This window comes from Eupeodes corollae, chromosome 2, assembly GCF_945859685.1.
Source record: "Eupeodes corollae chromosome 2, idEupCoro1.1, whole genome shotgun sequence".
Lineage (NCBI taxonomy): Eukaryota > Metazoa > Arthropoda > Insecta > Diptera > Syrphidae > Eupeodes > Eupeodes corollae.
Genome location: NC_079148.1, coordinates 141329985 through 141348663, shown reverse-complemented (window position 1 = coordinate 141348663; position 18679 = coordinate 141329985). Strand labels below are relative to the sequence as shown.

Genomic DNA, 18679 nt, shown 5'->3' with positions numbered 1-18679 from the left:
TGACCGGCAATTCGATATTTCATTCTTAGACTTTTTTTTATGAATGGGAGTTATAAATGCACTATTCCATAATAGTGGGAAAATTGGGCTTCTAAGAGATTCATTGAACAAAACAAACAGAGGGTACGATAAATGAGACACACATTTTTTTAAAACACATGATGGTACTCCATCAGGACCAGGGTGAAAACAGTCATAAAGTTCTGAGACACAACGAACAATTGAATCCTCACATATTGTCAGGTCAAGTGAGTTAAGGTGTGCATCTTTGAAGAAATAAGCAAACATATTTGAAATTATTTGGGAGTCATGACTTGTTGTGTTATTAAAAGACATAGAGTTTGGGTAACCGTTAGTTTTTCTTTTACTTTTCACGATTTCCCACAAGTTTTTTGGGATCTGTTTCAATTCATTTTCAATTTTTATAATATAGTCAGAGTATAGAATATTGGAGTAGTCAATGAAAATATTTTTAAGTTCGGAGTAAATCCTGAAGTCTTCTTCTGCTCTAGTTTTACTAAATTTTAGCCATGCCTTATTTCTTTTATTTTTTAAGTTTTTTAATTGAGTGTCAAACCATGGTGGAGTTTTAGATTTATAGCGAGATTTCCGTACTGGCGTAGTTTCATTAAAACAGTTAAAAATAATTCTATAAAATTTAGACACATATCATCAATATTACGATTTAGGATCAGTTGATTCCAGTCAACATTACACAATAAGTTAGTTAGTTCGTTAAAGTTACATTTTTAAAATTGAATTCAAGTTTTTCATTTGATGTATTAGGGATATTACACACATTTATATTCAGTGATATATTTAAAGCTGGATGTTGACGGTCTTCTTCTACTAGTTTAACATCGGCTGGAGATACAGCTACGTCAGTATTTATCGTGTCGGAGAAAAATATTAGGTCCAAATATTTGTTGTATTGATTGGCAACCCCATTAAATTGAACAAGTCCACAAGAAGCTAAACCATCAATAATTGTGAATTCATTGGTGCTCGTTGGACTGATACTCGTAGGTGTAAAATAGTTGAAATCTGATGATTTTGTCCAGTTGAGGTTCGGAAGATTGAAATCACCTACGATCAGCAGTTCATCATTAGGTTCCATTTGGTCGTGGATCTTCTTAGTTAAATGTAAGTAATTTTCATAGACAAAGCTGGTAGATCTTGGAGGTATGTATACTGATATGATAAAGAGATAACCTGTTTCCAATTTGATTTTAATACATAGCGTTTCGACGTCAGAAAGATCAAAAGTATCAACCAAAGTGCATATAAGGTAGTTTTTAACCGCGAATAGTATTCCACCACCGACTGTCTCCGAGTAGCTCGATTGGAGCCTATCTCGTTTAAAAACTTGGTAAGTTGAGTCAAAGAGCTCGGTTTCTATGAAGGAATTATTTATCCATGTTTCTTCTGACTTCTTTTTAATGAGAGAATCATGCTTCATTGCTTACCATATTTTCTCTCTACTGTGTTATAAAATAACGCATTTAAAGCAACAAGATATAAATTCTTTAAAATAATGAATTCTTAAATTTAAATATCAATTCAACATAAAGCATCAGAAGAGAAATGTTATTTCATTTTTATTTTAAATTTTTTGATTTCATAAAATTGTGTCCAATTTTATTTTCATTTCATTTCGAAATGCAAATCAATCATAATAATCGATGCTCCTTCACATTCACGGTTCCAATTTATGGAATTACTTTTTTTTTCATTTCATTTTCTTTTTTTTAAATTTATTTCATTCAAAAGCAATGACAACAACAAAATAAACAAATTTATTTGCCGTATGCCGTACACAACAAACAGGCCAATATGTCAATAAAGTCATTCCGGCTACTCAGGCGTATGCGTATTTATTTTATACCTATTTAATTTTTGCAACGCAATTCACTGTCTACATTATGGGCACCGAACAGAACTCCATCGCCATCACCCATCGAAATAGCCATCTCCAACCATCAACCCTTTACCATGTGCGAGACCACTTTAATTTTCCATATTCAATTTTAATTAAGATGCCTGCCGTTATATTAAAAATAATTGATCCACGCATCGAAAACAAAAAATATATATAATAATAAACAATATCCTTTGGTATATATGAACATTTTTTATTTTGTTGCTGTTTTTGTTCGGAATGAGCATTATATTCATTTTCGGTCCAATTGACTTGTCAACAATTTTCTTCTTTTTATTTTAATTATATATTTTATATTATTATTATTTGTGTACCAGAAACGAGAGGTTTGGGTTATCGATCAGGAAACAAGCGAGACTCATATAATGCCTATCATTAAATTATATCTTCCTCAACACCTCCTGCTTCACACTCTCTGGCAAACTTGGTATACAATATACATATCCTTGTACAATGTATAACCTCTATTCGAGGTCCTTGTTTGAAATAATTTCAATATTAAACCTGGGTCATATAACGGTACACGGGTTTGTGTTGCGACTGGGAAAATTATATTGTGATAGATCGGGTCATAATCAGAATCGGGACAAATAGGATTTCAATTTGGGTAAAAATTGCTTTTGGCATTATTCGTTAAAGTTTTGATAGTTTAAGCGAGATAAAACATTCTCTCTCATGAAAATTTGCCAAATAGCGTTAACACGCGTCCTTAATAAAATTTTCTCTTTTCCCACAAATATATACATGTGTGTTTGTTCATACGTAGAGTGAAATGTGTGTGCTTTTAGTCAGGCGAAATATTTATGTACCACAGCAACAACGTATGGAATTTTCAAAACCCTTTCCAAAAAATAGGGTAAATTTAATTTATGGCAAAAAAATTCACTTGGATGAGTTTTCAGAGGAGCTGATTAACACTTTCAACTCTCGAAGTATTGGTTTCACACGCTAACACCTTTTGAATTCAAAAAAGGAAGCGAGTATTTTGACAATCCTCTTGAGCTGTCAAAACTCTAAAAACTACGTAAATATCAGTTTCACACGCCACAATTTTTGAAGCTATTAAAAAAATCGAGTATTTTGACAGTCCACTTGAGCTGTCAACAACAACAAGTTATCTAAAAGTAATGTTTGCCAACTTGCTCGCTGCTAATACTGATTTCGAAAAGTATCCGCGATTACACTTTTGAAAATCTCATGGTTGTGAGAAATGTCATATTAAAACTATCATCTTTTGACATTTGACAACTAAAAACTACGTAAATATCAGTTTCACACGCCACAATTTTTGAAGCCATTAAAAGAAGCGAGTATTTTGACAATCCACTTGAGCTGTCAAAACCAACTAGTTGGTTAAGAATAATGTTTGAAAAATTACTCGCTGATTATACTGATTTTGAAAGAGGATCAACGATTACTCTTTTAAACATCTCGTTTTTGAGGAAGCTGACACTCTTAAAGCTGACATCTTTTGACATTTGACAACTAAAACTACGCCATTACCAAAAATATTACAATAGATACACTATTATTTAACACAAAATGGTGAACATTTTGCAACGTCAAACCGCAGTTGCAAGAATATCCCTCTATTTTACATTTTGAAGATGTTATCTTTTGACATTTGGCAGGTCAAAACTATGTGATATCTCAAAATAGATCAAAACACGCAGTTCTGAATTCTGGTGACAACAGTTTCCTGACCGTGTTTTTTCTAAAAAAGGTGAACACAATTGGCCACCAAGACCAAGCGATTTAACACTTTTAGACTGCGTTTCTTAGAACCACGTAAAAGATAATATCAGTGGCAATCCACAATCAATTCAAGACCTTAAAAACGAAATTCGTGAAGTTATCGAGGACATAAAACGCAAATTAGCGAATTGGTCATGGAAAGTTTCAAAAAAAGGATATCGTACGTAACAAGGCCATTTCTGTCATTGGCAAACCTTCCCCTTTACAGTTAAATAACTATCCATTATCATTGATTTCCCTTAAAATTACTCGGTTCTTTCAATATCAGAATATAGCCTCTCTTTGGAAAGCCACATAGTTTTGAAAATATCCTAAAATTGAGATTTTTTTCTTGTTTTAATAAAATAAATTATGAGTTCTCTTGTTAGTTTTAAAGACACTAATAGAGAATTTAACTGATACCTAAATCTTTTCTTAATTAATCATTTTGAAGATATTTAAGCAGCGAGTTGAGTAATGAGTAATGTAGCGAGTGATTTGACAAGAAATATGTATGTAATCAACTTACTGTAAACTGTCAAATAACACCTCCTTAATCCTTACTCCTTAAAGATAATGGCTGTCAAATGGAAAAGTTAGTTGAAAGGTTGTTAGTGTTAGGAACTCGCTATAGAGCGCTTATTCGTTAGACTTTCACTTTACTTAAAATAGATTCTAAATCTTTTTTTAAACCATTTTGGATAAGAAAATAGTTTTTTTTTAAACCTTAGAATTCACGAGCGAGTAACTTGTAAATTAAAATCTTTTTTATTAGCTCTTTTGCCCACTAGTATTTCTTGAAAACAGTTCAGTAGCAAGTAGGGCAGTGAGTAAAATAGCGAGTGATTTGAAAAGGGAGATGTAAGATATTTACATAGGTACTTTAAATTCTAACCGCCAAAAGCGTTAACTTGTTCTTGTCACTGTTTCTGCTGTATTCAAATAGGAAGTTCAATAAAACAACTTTCTGAAAAGTTGTAATGTTAGCAACCTACTGCATAATATGGACTTTGTAAAATTTTACTAAATATAAATTATAAATCTACAGAAAATTACATTTTTTAAATTTGCATTTATTTTTGACATTTCGAAGCTTACTTAAACAGTTAAGTACCTGCATATTCACTTTATTCAAATCTTATACTGTACATTCATAATCTTTTTGACTAGCTATTTCACTCGCTAGACTTTCATGAAATCAATTAAGAGGACAGTGATGACTTACTATCAGTCCTTACACTCAAAATGATCTGCTCCTTTTTGTCACTGCTTATGTTGACTCCAAAAAAGACTGGAAATTAAAACAGCTTGAAATTTTTCGCATAGATTTTAAACTTCTAGAAAATAATATTTTGACAATTTTGTATATTTCTGACATTTCTTAACTTCCTTTGACAGTTATATTTACTTTCTTTAAAGTTGAGGCTTAGAGGGAGTATGCTTTTGTTTTACTCGTTAGTTTATTTAGCAGCGAGTAGAACAGTCAGCGATCGAGTAAGTTGACAAATGATATAATTAGATCTTAATTATTCAAACTTAGAGCTTCACGAGCAATTAACTAAAAATTATAACTATTGTAACTATCTACTTCACTCGCTTGTTTTTCTTTATGCCAATTTAGCAGTCGGTATAGCAGTGAGTATAGTATCGAGTCATTTGACAGCTGCAATAATTTCACATTTCTAAAGAGTCGATTAAAAATTAAGGCAAATGGAAGAATTCAGTGACTAACACCTTTTTTTATAACACTTTATAATAGTATACAGATCCTTGCAAGGACTACCTAGAAATACTTGAAACTTCAAGAATTCAAAATTCATTTTAAGCTAGATAAATCGTTATAAACGAGCATATCCCTACCTTCCGGATGTTTGTTTGTATTAACTCAAACCACATATGTATAAGGTATCTCGAAAATGATTTTCCACAATCTGAAGTGGCATCATTTTGTTTATGTTCATCATCGTTATGGCTAAAACCATAATGCGGATGAACAGAATATGAGTGCGGTATAGAGTGGTGGCAATTTGGCCAAAAAAGAGTATAGCCATTCAGTTCATCGAGCTCTGGCTGAGCTCATAGACAAGTGGTTGGAGATTATTGCATTTAAAACTATAGCAAAAACAGCCTCAACGCTAGAATTTTCAAAAACAAAAAATATAGGTACTCCATTATATAGTTCCTCCATCCATCCTTTATACCAAAAACACACGTTCAGTTCGTGTACTGTATATAAACCCCACGTGACTCACAGCGGTAGCGCTGCTGGACGGTCAACTAGTAGAACACAGGATGCAGTTTAAACTTTTGTTGGAATTTTTTGTAAAATCCCAGGCGCATCGACAGGATTATTGTTGTTTTTTTAGATTTAACACCGATGATGATGTCCATCATTCCATGCTCCAATGCCCCATTCCCAATACCGGCTCCACCACTGCCCAACCTTGCTGATGGTTTGTTCAACATTTTACAAATCCATAATTCAAGTGTTTTGCAATTTGGTTTCTTTTTTTCGTTTTTGTTGTTTTTGTATTGTTTATATCATGTAGTGTGTTTGCTCGACGGTAATAGATTTACAATTGGATGAATATGGAGCTGGTTTGCGGTTTTGAGGTTCATAACATCCTTAAATCCTTACGAATCCTTTTTTGGTAAAATAAAATTTGAGCAAAACCAAAAAAGGAAAGAGGGAAAAAGTGAATTTTTGTGTATTTTTGTAAGACTTTTTATATTGCAATGAGCGTACGTGTAGATTTAAATCTCTAAAGAAAGGGTGTTTCGTATTTCATTTTTAAACCTTCGTTAAAAATAATTGTTAAACTAGTTTAAGCATAGATTTTTACTGTAATAAGCGGAAGAAAATTTAAGATTTTACGAAATTTAACAAAAAGGCAGAAATACGAAGAAACTAGTTTGTTCTTTCCAAATTGCGGATTGTGACTGATTGTTAAGTTTCGTTAAGTTCTCATAATAGGAATTGAAACGAGCTTTGTGAGGCAACTAACTTTGTTAAAATTTAAATTTTACTGGAGTTGGAATGAATAGAAAAAAAGCATTATTTATTTTATTTAAGTGCCGTAAAACTTATGGCTGAAACACAAACACGCCTGCCCCGAGGTGCTTTGAATGACATTTCTAATATGACATTTCTAAAATGGCACTTCTGTCATTAGCAGCTGTTATTTTTTCTCAAAAGTTTGTTTGTGATTTTTCGTGTAGTAAAATATATGAGTTTTGAAATCGAAAAAATTGAATTTATAGCGGAAGTAGCTTACAAAGCCTATCATGGCTATGTTCAACTCGTGGAGCAAGAAGAAGCGCAGATTGAGAGACGTTGGTGGGTCCGGGAGCTCAATCTACGGAGTCATTTTCTGTTCTACAAAAATAAAACGTTTTAAAAAAAAATTATATAGTTATAATATATATCAATAACTTACCTTTTAACTTTTTTTCTAATAACCTATGGTTATCCCTGCAAAATCAAATGTATTTTTTTTATTGACTTTTTTACAGCTGTTGAGCTGTCAGACAAAACAAATGTTCAGCAAATTTGAACTAGAGTTCCCGTTTGGAGTCACATTACGTAACATTGCGTTCTTTTCCTTACGATTGTCGCATGAAACGTAAGGTCAAAGCTTGATTATGATAGCATGCATTGAATTCGTATGGCTGAACTCGTAAACGTCAAGTGAAGCTAAAGCGTGTTTGTGTTTACATTTGACATTTATTTTATTTCTTAGGGATACTAAAGTTAAGTAGACAGACTGAAAAGCAACTTAAATGAACACTGGGAAAACATATTTTACATATTTTGTGAACGTCATATTTTCGAAAACGTACTTTTCGTCAAGTTTCGTTAAATTTTCATTGGTTATGACAAATCTCTTTATTAAAATTGAAAATGGTATTATATAAGTTTGATACAAATAAAAAAGAAACATGGTTTATGTCACTTGAGTTTAATATTGCTGAATTTTGTAAAAAGTGATTGTCTGGAATTTTCGTTAACTTTTGACATTAATTTTGTTACCTCAGTGTGGATATGTTAAGTAGATTGTAACTTTATAGGAAAATGACAACAGGAAAACAAATTATGCCAGTTAAAGTTGAGCGACCTTTCGTCAAGCTTCGTGCACTTTTGCAATGAAAAAGATGTTTGTGATTGCAACTCACTTTATTGAAATTGACATTTTCTAAGGTTAAAACTGATACAAAATTAACATATTTCACTAAAGTGAAATGTATTTCAAAGTTTTGTCTTTGAGGAAAGCTTCTTTTCGTTGCTTTAGACATTTCAGTTCCTACTTTCGCGAACCCCATATAAAAAAGACGAAATTGAATTCTAAAAAATCATGTTTATGAGCCAATTTCTACATTCGTCAAGTTTCGTTAAGTTATGCCTAAAAACTTCAATGAATTTGCAACTTAGATACAAAAAACACCCTGTACAATAAACACTATCGCTCTAGAAAAGTACTATATTCAAAATTTCAGGAAAAACCAAACCAATCAATATCCGACTGCATTGAAAGCATTGAACGGCAGATATGTTGTATGTTTCCAAATATACGAGGTGATGGCTTCGCCTTATTTTTGTATTGTTTTTGTTGTTTTTTGAAATTGCTCCTATGTTCTGATTGTGCTGCGAGGCCAATTCGACATGCAATAAAGTTCAGAGCTGCTGATTTTATTCGAAGATTGGCAGCAAAGTGGAAGGGCACGTAATTTGGTCAAGGTTCATTGCATGACTCTGATGGTTTGGGCCTGGCAAATATACCAACATTATATATACATAAAGTGTGTTCGTTTTGTTTTTATACTTTTATTTTTCCATCAAATGTAATAATGACGTGTACGATGATGAGTGAATATTTTTGTTAAAATGGTTGAAAAAAGGATTCTTTTGTTCCAGAGAAAATAATAATTTTGTAATTAGAATTGTATATTTTTTGGGAAGCGCGTGTCAAAATGTGAATATGAACTTTGACAGGTGTACGGGGTAGGCTAGGCATGTGTTATTTTTTGACATATGAAAATGAATATCAAACTTGCACGTTCAACGGGAAAATAAATCCAACTTGGCAACTTACGTTTAATACTCGATTACATTTTCCAGTGAAAAAAAAAGGAATTTTATATTTTCTCTTAAAGGTTTTGATAAATTCAGTCAAATGTGATCACGGGCATTTCGCATTTATACACTGGTATATCAATTTTAAGTGTTTAAATTTCAAGAGTCTCCAATTGGATAGCTGTCAAAAATTTTATCTGACGTTTAGTTAAATTTAATTTATTTGAATTGTGTCTAAAGACTAAAAAATAAATTAAAAAAAAAGCTCTTTAATTTGAAATAGAAATTATTGTCGTTAAAACAAGAAATATGTAAAGAAGTGCTTTAATTTCGTAAAGGTAGGTATAAGGAAGAAAATATGCCATTAATATGCTATGGCTACGGTTGCAGCTCCACATCCTTTTTGACCAGTTCTACATTTGCGATAGCTTTACGAACTCCACTTTTGAGGTCTTAGATTAATTGTGGAGCATTTTTATATGATACACGTAAATATAGTTTTTTCTTGTCAGATGTCAAAATATGACAGATTCAAGAGTGACAGATTCCAAAAGTAATAGCAATTTCAATTGAAACTTCTTACATGGAAAAACTCTTAATTACCTTGAAAAAATGGTTTTATTGTCTGCATTTTATGTGTATCGATTTTTATTTTACACTAATCAACTTTCACATATTTAAATAGAGTGGAAAATAAATAACTTTAATGAAATATTATAGAAAGTTATAGTTGCCTGTAGATATTTATATAATTCCCTGGTCATGATATTGAAATTAGATATAATGAATGCGTGCATTGTGCAGTGCATAGCTACATAAGGGATTTTTTACAAGTTCATTACAGGGTTATTTAAATTATAAATTCAATAGTGGAACATTTCTGTAGAATAAGCTTTGAAAAATGATGTTCTTTTGGTGGCATGTTATTTTGCTTTTCAATCAATTTGATTGAATTAGTTTTTAAAATTCAACGAAATTTCAAAATTAGCTTTGAAATATGAGATTTTATGGATCAAATTTTCGTTTTAAAACATCAAAAGTCAAAATACATTTTGACATAAAGTCATCTGGATTCCAGGAACGCCATTAATACATTTATGCTTAAGCTTGGCACTACTTCAAATTGCATACGCAATAGACCTTAGCTCAGTGCAAAACAAAAAAAACATTTGGCCAGTTTATATTTCTAAGAGTTCTGATAATTTTCTCAGACAGTTGAACAGAGCACTATTCATTCTCTCCTAGCCATCAAATTAGATTTGCAGTTCTTTTCATCCTTTTTGAATTGTACGATGAAGAATTCTTGAGAAATGCAGTCTTTAAAGTTCTGTTCTTAGATTTCTGAGCAAAAGTGAGAAATATTTGAGAATTTGGAAATCTTAGAGATCTTAAAAATATATAACAGCTAAGTGTAAAATTGGAACTGCAGTGTTTGACAGTTTGACAACTGTCATTAGTCTTTCTCTGTCAGAAAAAAGTGTTCTACACTTAGTAGACTCTGTCTTATGTTAGTGTTTCTTTTTTTAATTTTCTCAGTAGTATGTTCTTTTTCTAACTAAAGTTAACGATTTATCTTACGTCAAAAAAATGGATTAAAAGTCACTGCTATATGAAATGTTAGAATTTGGCAATATCATCTACTCTATCAAACTAACAATATCAAATAATTGTTTTTATAACTTTTAACTGCTAAGTGAATAACGAAAGAAAGCTGCAGGCTTTTAATTTGCGAACGAAAAACATTGGTTCTATGTATAATGAAAATTCTTCGTTCAATTTTGACGACAAACTGCTTCAAGTTAAGTTTTTTTTTCCAAACCGACTAAAAATAGTTTATTGATGATTTACAAATCAATCACCTTGACAGTTCAACTTATCTTCCAAGGTCTGTTCTTTTTGTAAGTATTGTTAACTATTGTCAAAAATCGTTAACAATTGCCCTTCGTTAGGGTTGTCACGATTTGTAACAATATGGCGTCTTCACATTGTGTCAAACAGTTACAATCTGTAACAATCCACAACACAGGTATGGAGTTGACAGCGTTAAAATGTCAACATTAATATTTTGCTTGCAAACAAGATATTTTTGTTTGACTTGAATCAAACGCTATTTGTCGTCTAAATTTTCTGTATACAATAGGCCAGCATTTTTCAAGCCACTTCAAATTTTGTTCGTCATTTATTTTGCGATTCACAATTATAAAAATAATTGTTTTCATTTTTGAAACTGGTATTTGACAGATTAACATTTTAAAACAAATTTCGTTCCTATGAGTTTAGGAGCCATTGGATAACGTAATTTACAATGAATCATAATTTTACAACTTTCCAAAAAAAATTAAAACAATCAATTTTAAAAATCTCAAAAACCTGTAATTTTAGGTCATGTTGCTATGAACTTTTTTTCAAAACCAATGTTTTTATAGTTAATGACATTTTTAATTTCCCATAGGGAGTTATTGTAATCAGTCCGAGATGTCGAATTAAAAATATTGATATTTCTCGAAGTTTCAAGGTCCCTACAAAATTTAAAATCAAAGGTTCTTAGAGATTTGCGTCCATACGTCCTTCCTTACGCTGCCGAAATGTCAACAGAGATTAATTTAATTTGCGTATAATAACATCAACAGATTCAGAAAATACTTTCAAAAATAAAATGAGTGTGTGTTTTTTCTACGTAATACTACAGATTTGTAAAAAAAAGTGTCGTTTTTTTATAAATCAAAAAATCTGAAAAATATTGGTCATCTTCAAAAATAATAAAATCAAATTAATTGCATGAATCACATAATAACATTTTTGACATTTTATAAGATTTTAAGAAAAATCGAAATGATCGACATTTTTTTTACAAAATAATAAAATCCAAACAAAAATGTTACTAAAAGTAAGTAAACAATGATTTTTAATTAAAACAATTAAAAATATTGGATTGAAACTAATGTTAACTTTAGTGCCATATTTATAGAAGATTTAGTAAAATGTTGAAGCCATTTTTATCAATATACAAAGCTTAAAAGATAATTTAGTTAATTTTAGACGATGTTAACATCTTAGTATCTTTTAACTGAACTATCAAAAGTTAATAGGTCCGTTTAGGCATCATTGCTTTTTTACGAACTGCCACTTCTTAGGCATGTTTGAATGCTTGTTTTTTAATAAAAGCCAATAAAATATTTAACGAAACTAGTAAAAAGAAAGGTTTATAATTATTATTGAATCTCCCTGTGAATTGTTAAATATTTGCAAGATAGTAATAGTTAAACATTTAACAATAAGTTGTTTAAAATGTTGCTTCATTGTTTTTAACATTTAGAGCATTTTTTAAGAAAAGTCAAATTAAAAATTTTTAAAAACAATAAAAACAAAAATACCAAACAAAAGTGTTAAAAAAATAATTTTCGACTTAAATATCTCGGAAACACAACCAAATATTGAAATCAAACATAGTTTATCATAAACAGTGTATTAAATATTAGTTGATAATTAACATGAACACCTTTTTTAAAAAAAAAAACATGAAAACTGATTAGAAATGTTTTTTTTTTCTTTAAATATTATGAGAATAAAGAAAGACGTTACCCGTGTTTTGTTGGAAAATCTATCCATAGTATAGTAGGATTTTACACGAATAACAAAAACAATATCCATAGAGTAGAATCTTAATACGGATGGGTTCTTGACATTTATACGAGTCTCGAATGGATCTTATGTGATTTTGCTTAAATGTTGGCACGATTGATATTGCATTTGTATATCGATGGCTGTGTTCTTTAAGTAGTTGTGCATTTGGAATCATGTGTGTTTTCCATTGGAGGAAAAAATCAATCTATTACTGTTGATATTACATAGTTTTGTTAATGAAAATGGACTTACTGGGCTTATTTTGCAAGAGAAAACAATAGAAAAGATATTTGAGTTTTGATATGTTTCCACCAATCTTCAAGCTCGCTTGAACACCACATGTTCATGTAGTAATCTACGAACAAACCCCCTACTTGTAGCAATTGTTAATTGAACTTCTTTTATAGAATCTCACTTTCCAGATGTTTTCTTACCATTTCTTCTTGAAAATTGTCCATTTTTATTAGTTTTATTTAGTTTTTTTTGCTAAGTTAATTTTAACATTTGATTTTCACAAAACTTTCTTCAATTTGTGTGTTTTTTTTTATTATTATTCTGACAGATCTTCTTTCAGTTCTACCAATTTTTAAATACAAAAATCTGGCTACTGCGGATCGTTTTGTTGGCAATTCTTCATTGTACTTTTAATGGAATACCAAAAAAGCACTGATTGACTTCAAACGTTTTTGTATATTTTATAAAATGCTGTCTTAAATATTTATATAAACTTTTAGGCAAAATCTCGAAAGATGTCCTCGAATGCTAAGTTATCAGTGTGGATCCTTTTTTATTCGTTTTGCGAGTGTAAATGTTTGAATATCATAGTTTGAGAGCTTTTTAAAAAAATGTTACTCATACGCCGCAGTATATCTCCAAAAACTTTATAAATTTTCTATTTGTTTTTATTTTTTTACATTAAATTATTTTCACGGAAACTTAAAATTCAGTTTGAAATTACATTCGTATTGTATTATGATGATAATTTTTAACAATTTAATGTGCATTTTTAACATTTTTAACAATTTAATGCAAAATAAAGAATTTTAAATCGAACTTTATGAGTCCGAAATTTTCAAAAATTGAATCAAGAACAAATCTACATACAAGTGCTTTTTACAAAAAAAATTAAAACTTCTTAAAATTAGTTTTTTTTTTGTAACAGGTTCTGTCGTCGTCTTAACAAGACTTAAAAATAAAAACTATTTTAAAAACGAGTATTTTCAAAAATTTAAACAGATAATAAAAAACAGCGTTTGCATTTAAAGTCAGAATTTAAATAAACTCCAAAACTTATTTTTCAAAACAATGAAAGCATTAAATTCTAAGTTTCTAAACATTTCATAAGAAATCAAATAAAAATTCATAACTAAGGAAGATTTCCAGAAATGAAATCAGACACTTTAATAATTTAAACTGCATGACAAAGATTTTGTAAAATCATCATACAATGTATTGTTGAAAACAATGTTGTGTTTGTCTTACTTTTAAAAGACCATTTTAAATTGTTTTTTAATATTTTTAAACATCAATTATATTAAAAACCGACTGTAATACAAAAACCCAAATAATCCAAACACTACCCTACAAAATAAAAATTGTACTTCATCTGCCAACCAACCAACTACTGCGCAAAAGTAATTCCAACATCTCCTCGACCTCACAAAACAAAGAAACCTTCTCTCAATTTTCTCCAACCCCAACCAACTTCATGTGACAAATCTCGAAAAACTGACAGCCAGAATTTTATTAGAACTTACACTTTTTTTTTCGTTTTATTATAAAAAGAAAAATATATATTTTTCTCTTATTTAGAAGAAGAAAAATCTACTAACAAAACTCTAGTGTATTCCAAATAATCTATATCCCACTTTATTCTATGCCATCAGTGCGCAAGAGATAGAACTCATCCAAACTCGCTGCTCCATCAAACATAAAAATAAAAAATTCTATAATACCAAAAGCAAGAGCAAGAGTAAGAGATGACCAGCACCATAGCACAGCACAGCACCAGAAGTGCCAGTGAAACAGAAACACAGTGGATGAGAGTGGAGTGCAAGTGCAAGTAGTTTTTGGATTGTAGTTCAAATCAAAACTAGAAAAATAAAAGAAAATAAAATAAAGAATAATTTCTCTCGCACCAGCCACAGAATCCAATAAAATAACATTTCAAAATTAAAAAACACAGAAAATTATATTTTTCTCTCTAACCAGGGAAAAACACGCAGAATTTTATATTTTATTTTTTCCTTCTCCGTGTTCCGTCTTCATCTTCGTCGTCGTTGTCATCGTCGTCGTCGTTGTCGTAGTCGTCGTCGTTGATGCCGTTGTCGTCTTCATCGTTGCCGTTGCCGTTCGCCGTTGTCTTGACTTGACTCGACTTGATGTGTGCTGGCCTCTGCTGGTTATCGACTCGTCAAAAACTCTACAAGAGCAGCACCAGCAGCAGCTCAGCTCCCCTGCTTAACCAACAACCTACCAACCAACCAAACCAAGTGTGTGTCATTAGTTTTGTGTGTCAAATTGAAAAGAAAAAAATATATTTTTATTGTTTTTAGTCGAGCAAAAGCAACAAAAATAAGCAAAAGAAAGACCAGCCTCCGAAAAACGACGACAATCTGACAAACGGACAAACAGTGCGAACTGCGAACAAAACGCGATAAAAAAAAACAGTTAAAAACAAAAATAGGCTCGAAATAAAAATAAAAATAAAAACCACGACAAAACAACGAGTTATCGAAAAAATCCAAAATAATAATAAAATTGAAAATAAAAGAGAAGTGAAGTAAAGTAAAGAGAAGAGAAGGTGGCAAGGAGGCGACATTTTTTCACTGCTGCTTGTTTTTCAAATTCTGCTTCTGCTTCTGCTTATTGGAGGAAGCAGCAAGGGAAGCAGGCGCTGCGCTGCGCTGTCGCTATCGCTGTAGCTGCCGCTGCGGCAGCATTGGATGAAAAGGAAGAAATTGACGACGACGAGAGCGACACGAAAGCTCGCCATTCATTGCCTTCGTCTTTGACTTCTTCGCCACAATCGTCGACATATTTTTGTGAAGTTTTAGGTCTAGGAGTGTGTGAATCAGTGTGACAGTGCCTGACCCAGAACCAGAACCCAAAATAACAATCAAGAACCAAAACAACATTTAAAAAATTTTGACAGTATGGCAAATCCGCGCAAATTTAGTGAAAAGATCGCTCTGCAAAAACAAAAACAAGCCGAGGGCACGGCAGAGTTCGAGAAAATCATGAAAGAGGTGTTCGCGACGAAGAGAGACGAGCCTTTGTCCACTTCTCAGCAGCGCATCGGTTGTTGTCTGAGTCCCGAACAGCAACAATCTTCTGGTGGCAATTCAGGTGGTGGAATTCCGATTCCCGGTAGTGGTGGAGGGGGAGGAAATGGAAATGGAGGAAGTGGTTCGCCAACAGCTTACAGGGAATCCCGTGGTAGGAGTGTGGGAGTGGGTCCTATGCGAAGACCCTCGGACCGCAAGACAGATCGTTCCCCGTACAGCAATCAGGGGATCTATCTCTCGCCACCCTCGATGGACAACAATTGGCGTCGCTCTAACTCAGACTCGGCCATCCACCAGAGTCTGATTCTGGGCCCAGAGAACCCCATCTACGGTACGTCACCGCAACAGCAACTTTATCTGCAGCAACAGCAATATCATCCGAACCAGAGATCTCATTCCCCTGCCGCCTCCGTGGGCCACAGCCCGATAGCACAAAGGAGAAAACCACAACAGCACATGGTTGCGACACAGCACTCGCACAGCAGCAGCAATCTGCAGCAGATGCAGATGCAGAACCAACTCAATCACCACAAACTGAACCACCAACAACAGCAACAACAACACCAACAGAATCACCAACAGCAGCAGCAGGTACAGATGAACCACCACAATATGCATCCACACCAACAGAGTTCGATGGTTAAGTCGTCGCAGTTGCAGTTCAATGCATGTGGGCCGACAAATAGCGTGTATAAGACGCTGCAGGAGCAGGCCATGGCTATGGCAAATACGGGTTCGCTTCCCGACCTCACCTCCGTGCATTTCTCGAATGTGCCATCGCCTTCACCATCCGCCATCACACAGCACAATATGCGAATCGAACGCGAGCAGTCGCAGAGCCCGTTCAGCAATCAATCGTACCAAACGCAGCAGTCGCAGTCTCAACAACAACAACAGCAGCAACAACAACTGCATCAACAGCAACAACACTCTCCTGGCGGAGGCCAGTCGCATTTGTCCTTTACAAACCTCCCCGTGATGGTGAATCAATCGCCCAACAACATATCATCGACGCTACACAGTTCATATGGAAATCTGCCCACAACCGGAGGAGGCGGTGGCGGTGGAAGCATATCTCCCGCCACGAACAACGTAGCGACCAGCAGTAGCAATCTGACGGAATACCGGAATCCTCAGCACCATAATCCGCCCTCGCCAGCGGGTTCAGCCAGCCCCGGTCTGATGGTGGCGAATTCGCCTCACGACCTGCACAACAGTGCCCCCAACAGTCCAATCCGACACAACCAGCACCAACAGCAGCAACAATACAGCGACAAAAACATTCAAACTTACGACAGGTTCTCGCCCAGCGGCGACTACAGCAACGGAAGCAACAACTTGAATCCCTCGTTTCACAACCACTTCGCGGAATTCTCGCTGGTGGACACGGCGGCGCAGAGTGAGTCCCAGTACATCCCGACCAGCCTGCAGCAGGACCTCCACTCACCGCACAATAGTTACTCGCAGTCGCTGCAATTCGACGACTCCTTCTTCGGCCATCACCAGCAGTTCAGCACTGAGAATGGCAATGGTGGCAGTGGCAGCTCGAAGGTCGTCAGTGGAACGAACACGAATAGCGGCGGAAACAGCGGCGGTGATCCTTATCTGAGCTTGAGCAACCAGAATTCACTTAACAACTGCAGTAGCAGTAATCTGGGTCCTAGCAGCAATAGTGGCAACGCTGGAGGAGTTGTCGTCGTTGGCAGTAACAACAACAATTCATCGTCGTGTCAGACAGGAGGAGCGGGGACGGCCAGTGCCAGTTGTTCGCCCCTACACAGCCCGCACAGTCCCAATCCGCATAGTCCCAGTAACAACAACTCGAACTTAGTCAATGACATTTCATCAATAGCACAGCAACAGCAGCAACAAAAGTCTCATCATACGAACGACGGGGGCGGCGGCGGAGGTGGTGGAATGCCCAACAACACCAGTTCCAACATGCACAACTCCACCACGCCCACCTCGACGACGCCCAACATCCCGTCGATTGTGTTCTCTGACTTCTCATCCACCGACTACTCCAAGGAAATCTTCGACACTCTCGACTTGGACCTTGGCCAAATGGATCCGGCCGGTTTGCAGATGCTCTCCGATCCGAGTTCCATGATAGCAGATCCCAACATCGAGGATGGTTTTCGGAGAGACCTCAACTGATGGGAAGAACACGAACACGAAGACGAACTAGAAGAAGGTGAGTTAAGTCTTTTAAAAAATAAGTTAACGCCAATGTTGATGTCGAACTCAAGGCTTACAAAAAAAAACAGCAGAAACAGCAAACACAGGTTAAGGATCGCTTAATTAATTGGAACCAATTATTAGTCTTTAAGCTAAGCAACGAGAGGAGCAGCAGAGATATAAAGTAGATAGATAGATAGATCATAGATAGCGGAACAGGAATGGGTACCCTACGACGACGACCGAGCGAGAAGCAAAGCGAAGCGACAAGAGAAAAAACGCCCAGCACCACGTTTTTAAATTTAAATTTAATTATTTTTCAAAACAAAAACAAAAAACAACAAAAAAAAACGAGATAAAAGTTTCAAACTTTATTAAATTTAAGATTTTAAATAATTAAATATAAATAAATAAAAACAAAAAAAACGTAAACAAGATTGAAACTCTTAAAATATAAAAATATACAATTTTTTCTTATTCAATTTTTTCTGAGAATTATTAAAAATAAATAAAAGTCATTCGACAAAAATTTTAAATTTTTAAATTTTAAATTAGTTATGCAAGGAAATAAGTAAATTTAATTAAATAAAACAAAAATATACACAAAATAAAAACACAAAAAAAAACGAGTCCAAGACGCGAACTGGAGGAGCTTTTTATTTCTTAAAAAGAATTCAACTCCTCTCAAAAGAGATTGAAAAAAAAACTAAGAGATGAAAAACCAACCTACTGTAGGAATATGAACTTAAAAATAAAATTTAAAAAAATCAACCAGTAAATAAAAGTAAAACTTTAAAAAACAAGAAATTATATTTAATATTATAGAAAAATAAATAAACAAAACAA

General features: G+C 33.6%; 1 protein-coding gene across 2 annotated transcripts; it reads left to right on the top strand.

The window, feature by feature from the left end:
• Nucleotides 1-14106: 14106 nt before the first annotated feature.
• Nucleotides 14107-18259, top strand: LOC129944665 (uncharacterized). Of its 2 annotated transcripts, none has more exons than XM_056054258.1 (2): nt 14107-17849; nt 17923-18259. In XM_056054258.1, exon 1 carries the CDS (start codon nt 15524-15526, stop codon nt 17810-17812), a length of 2289 nt encoding a protein of 762 aa, XP_055910233.1. In that variant the 5' UTR covers nt 14107-15523; the 3' UTR covers nt 17813-17849; nt 17923-18259. The 2 variants fall into 2 exon arrangements, with proteins under 2 accessions (XP_055910233.1, XP_055910232.1); XM_056054257.1 differs by having other exon boundaries at nt 17905-18259.
• The last annotated feature ends 420 nt before the right edge of the window (nt 18260-18679 follow it).

What these genes read in the sequence shown, in the direction of transcription:
- LOC129944665 (XM_056054258.1), top strand. Translation starts at nt 15,524, where the DNA reads ATGGCAAATCCGCGCAAATTTAGTGAAAAGATCGCTCTGCAAAAACAA.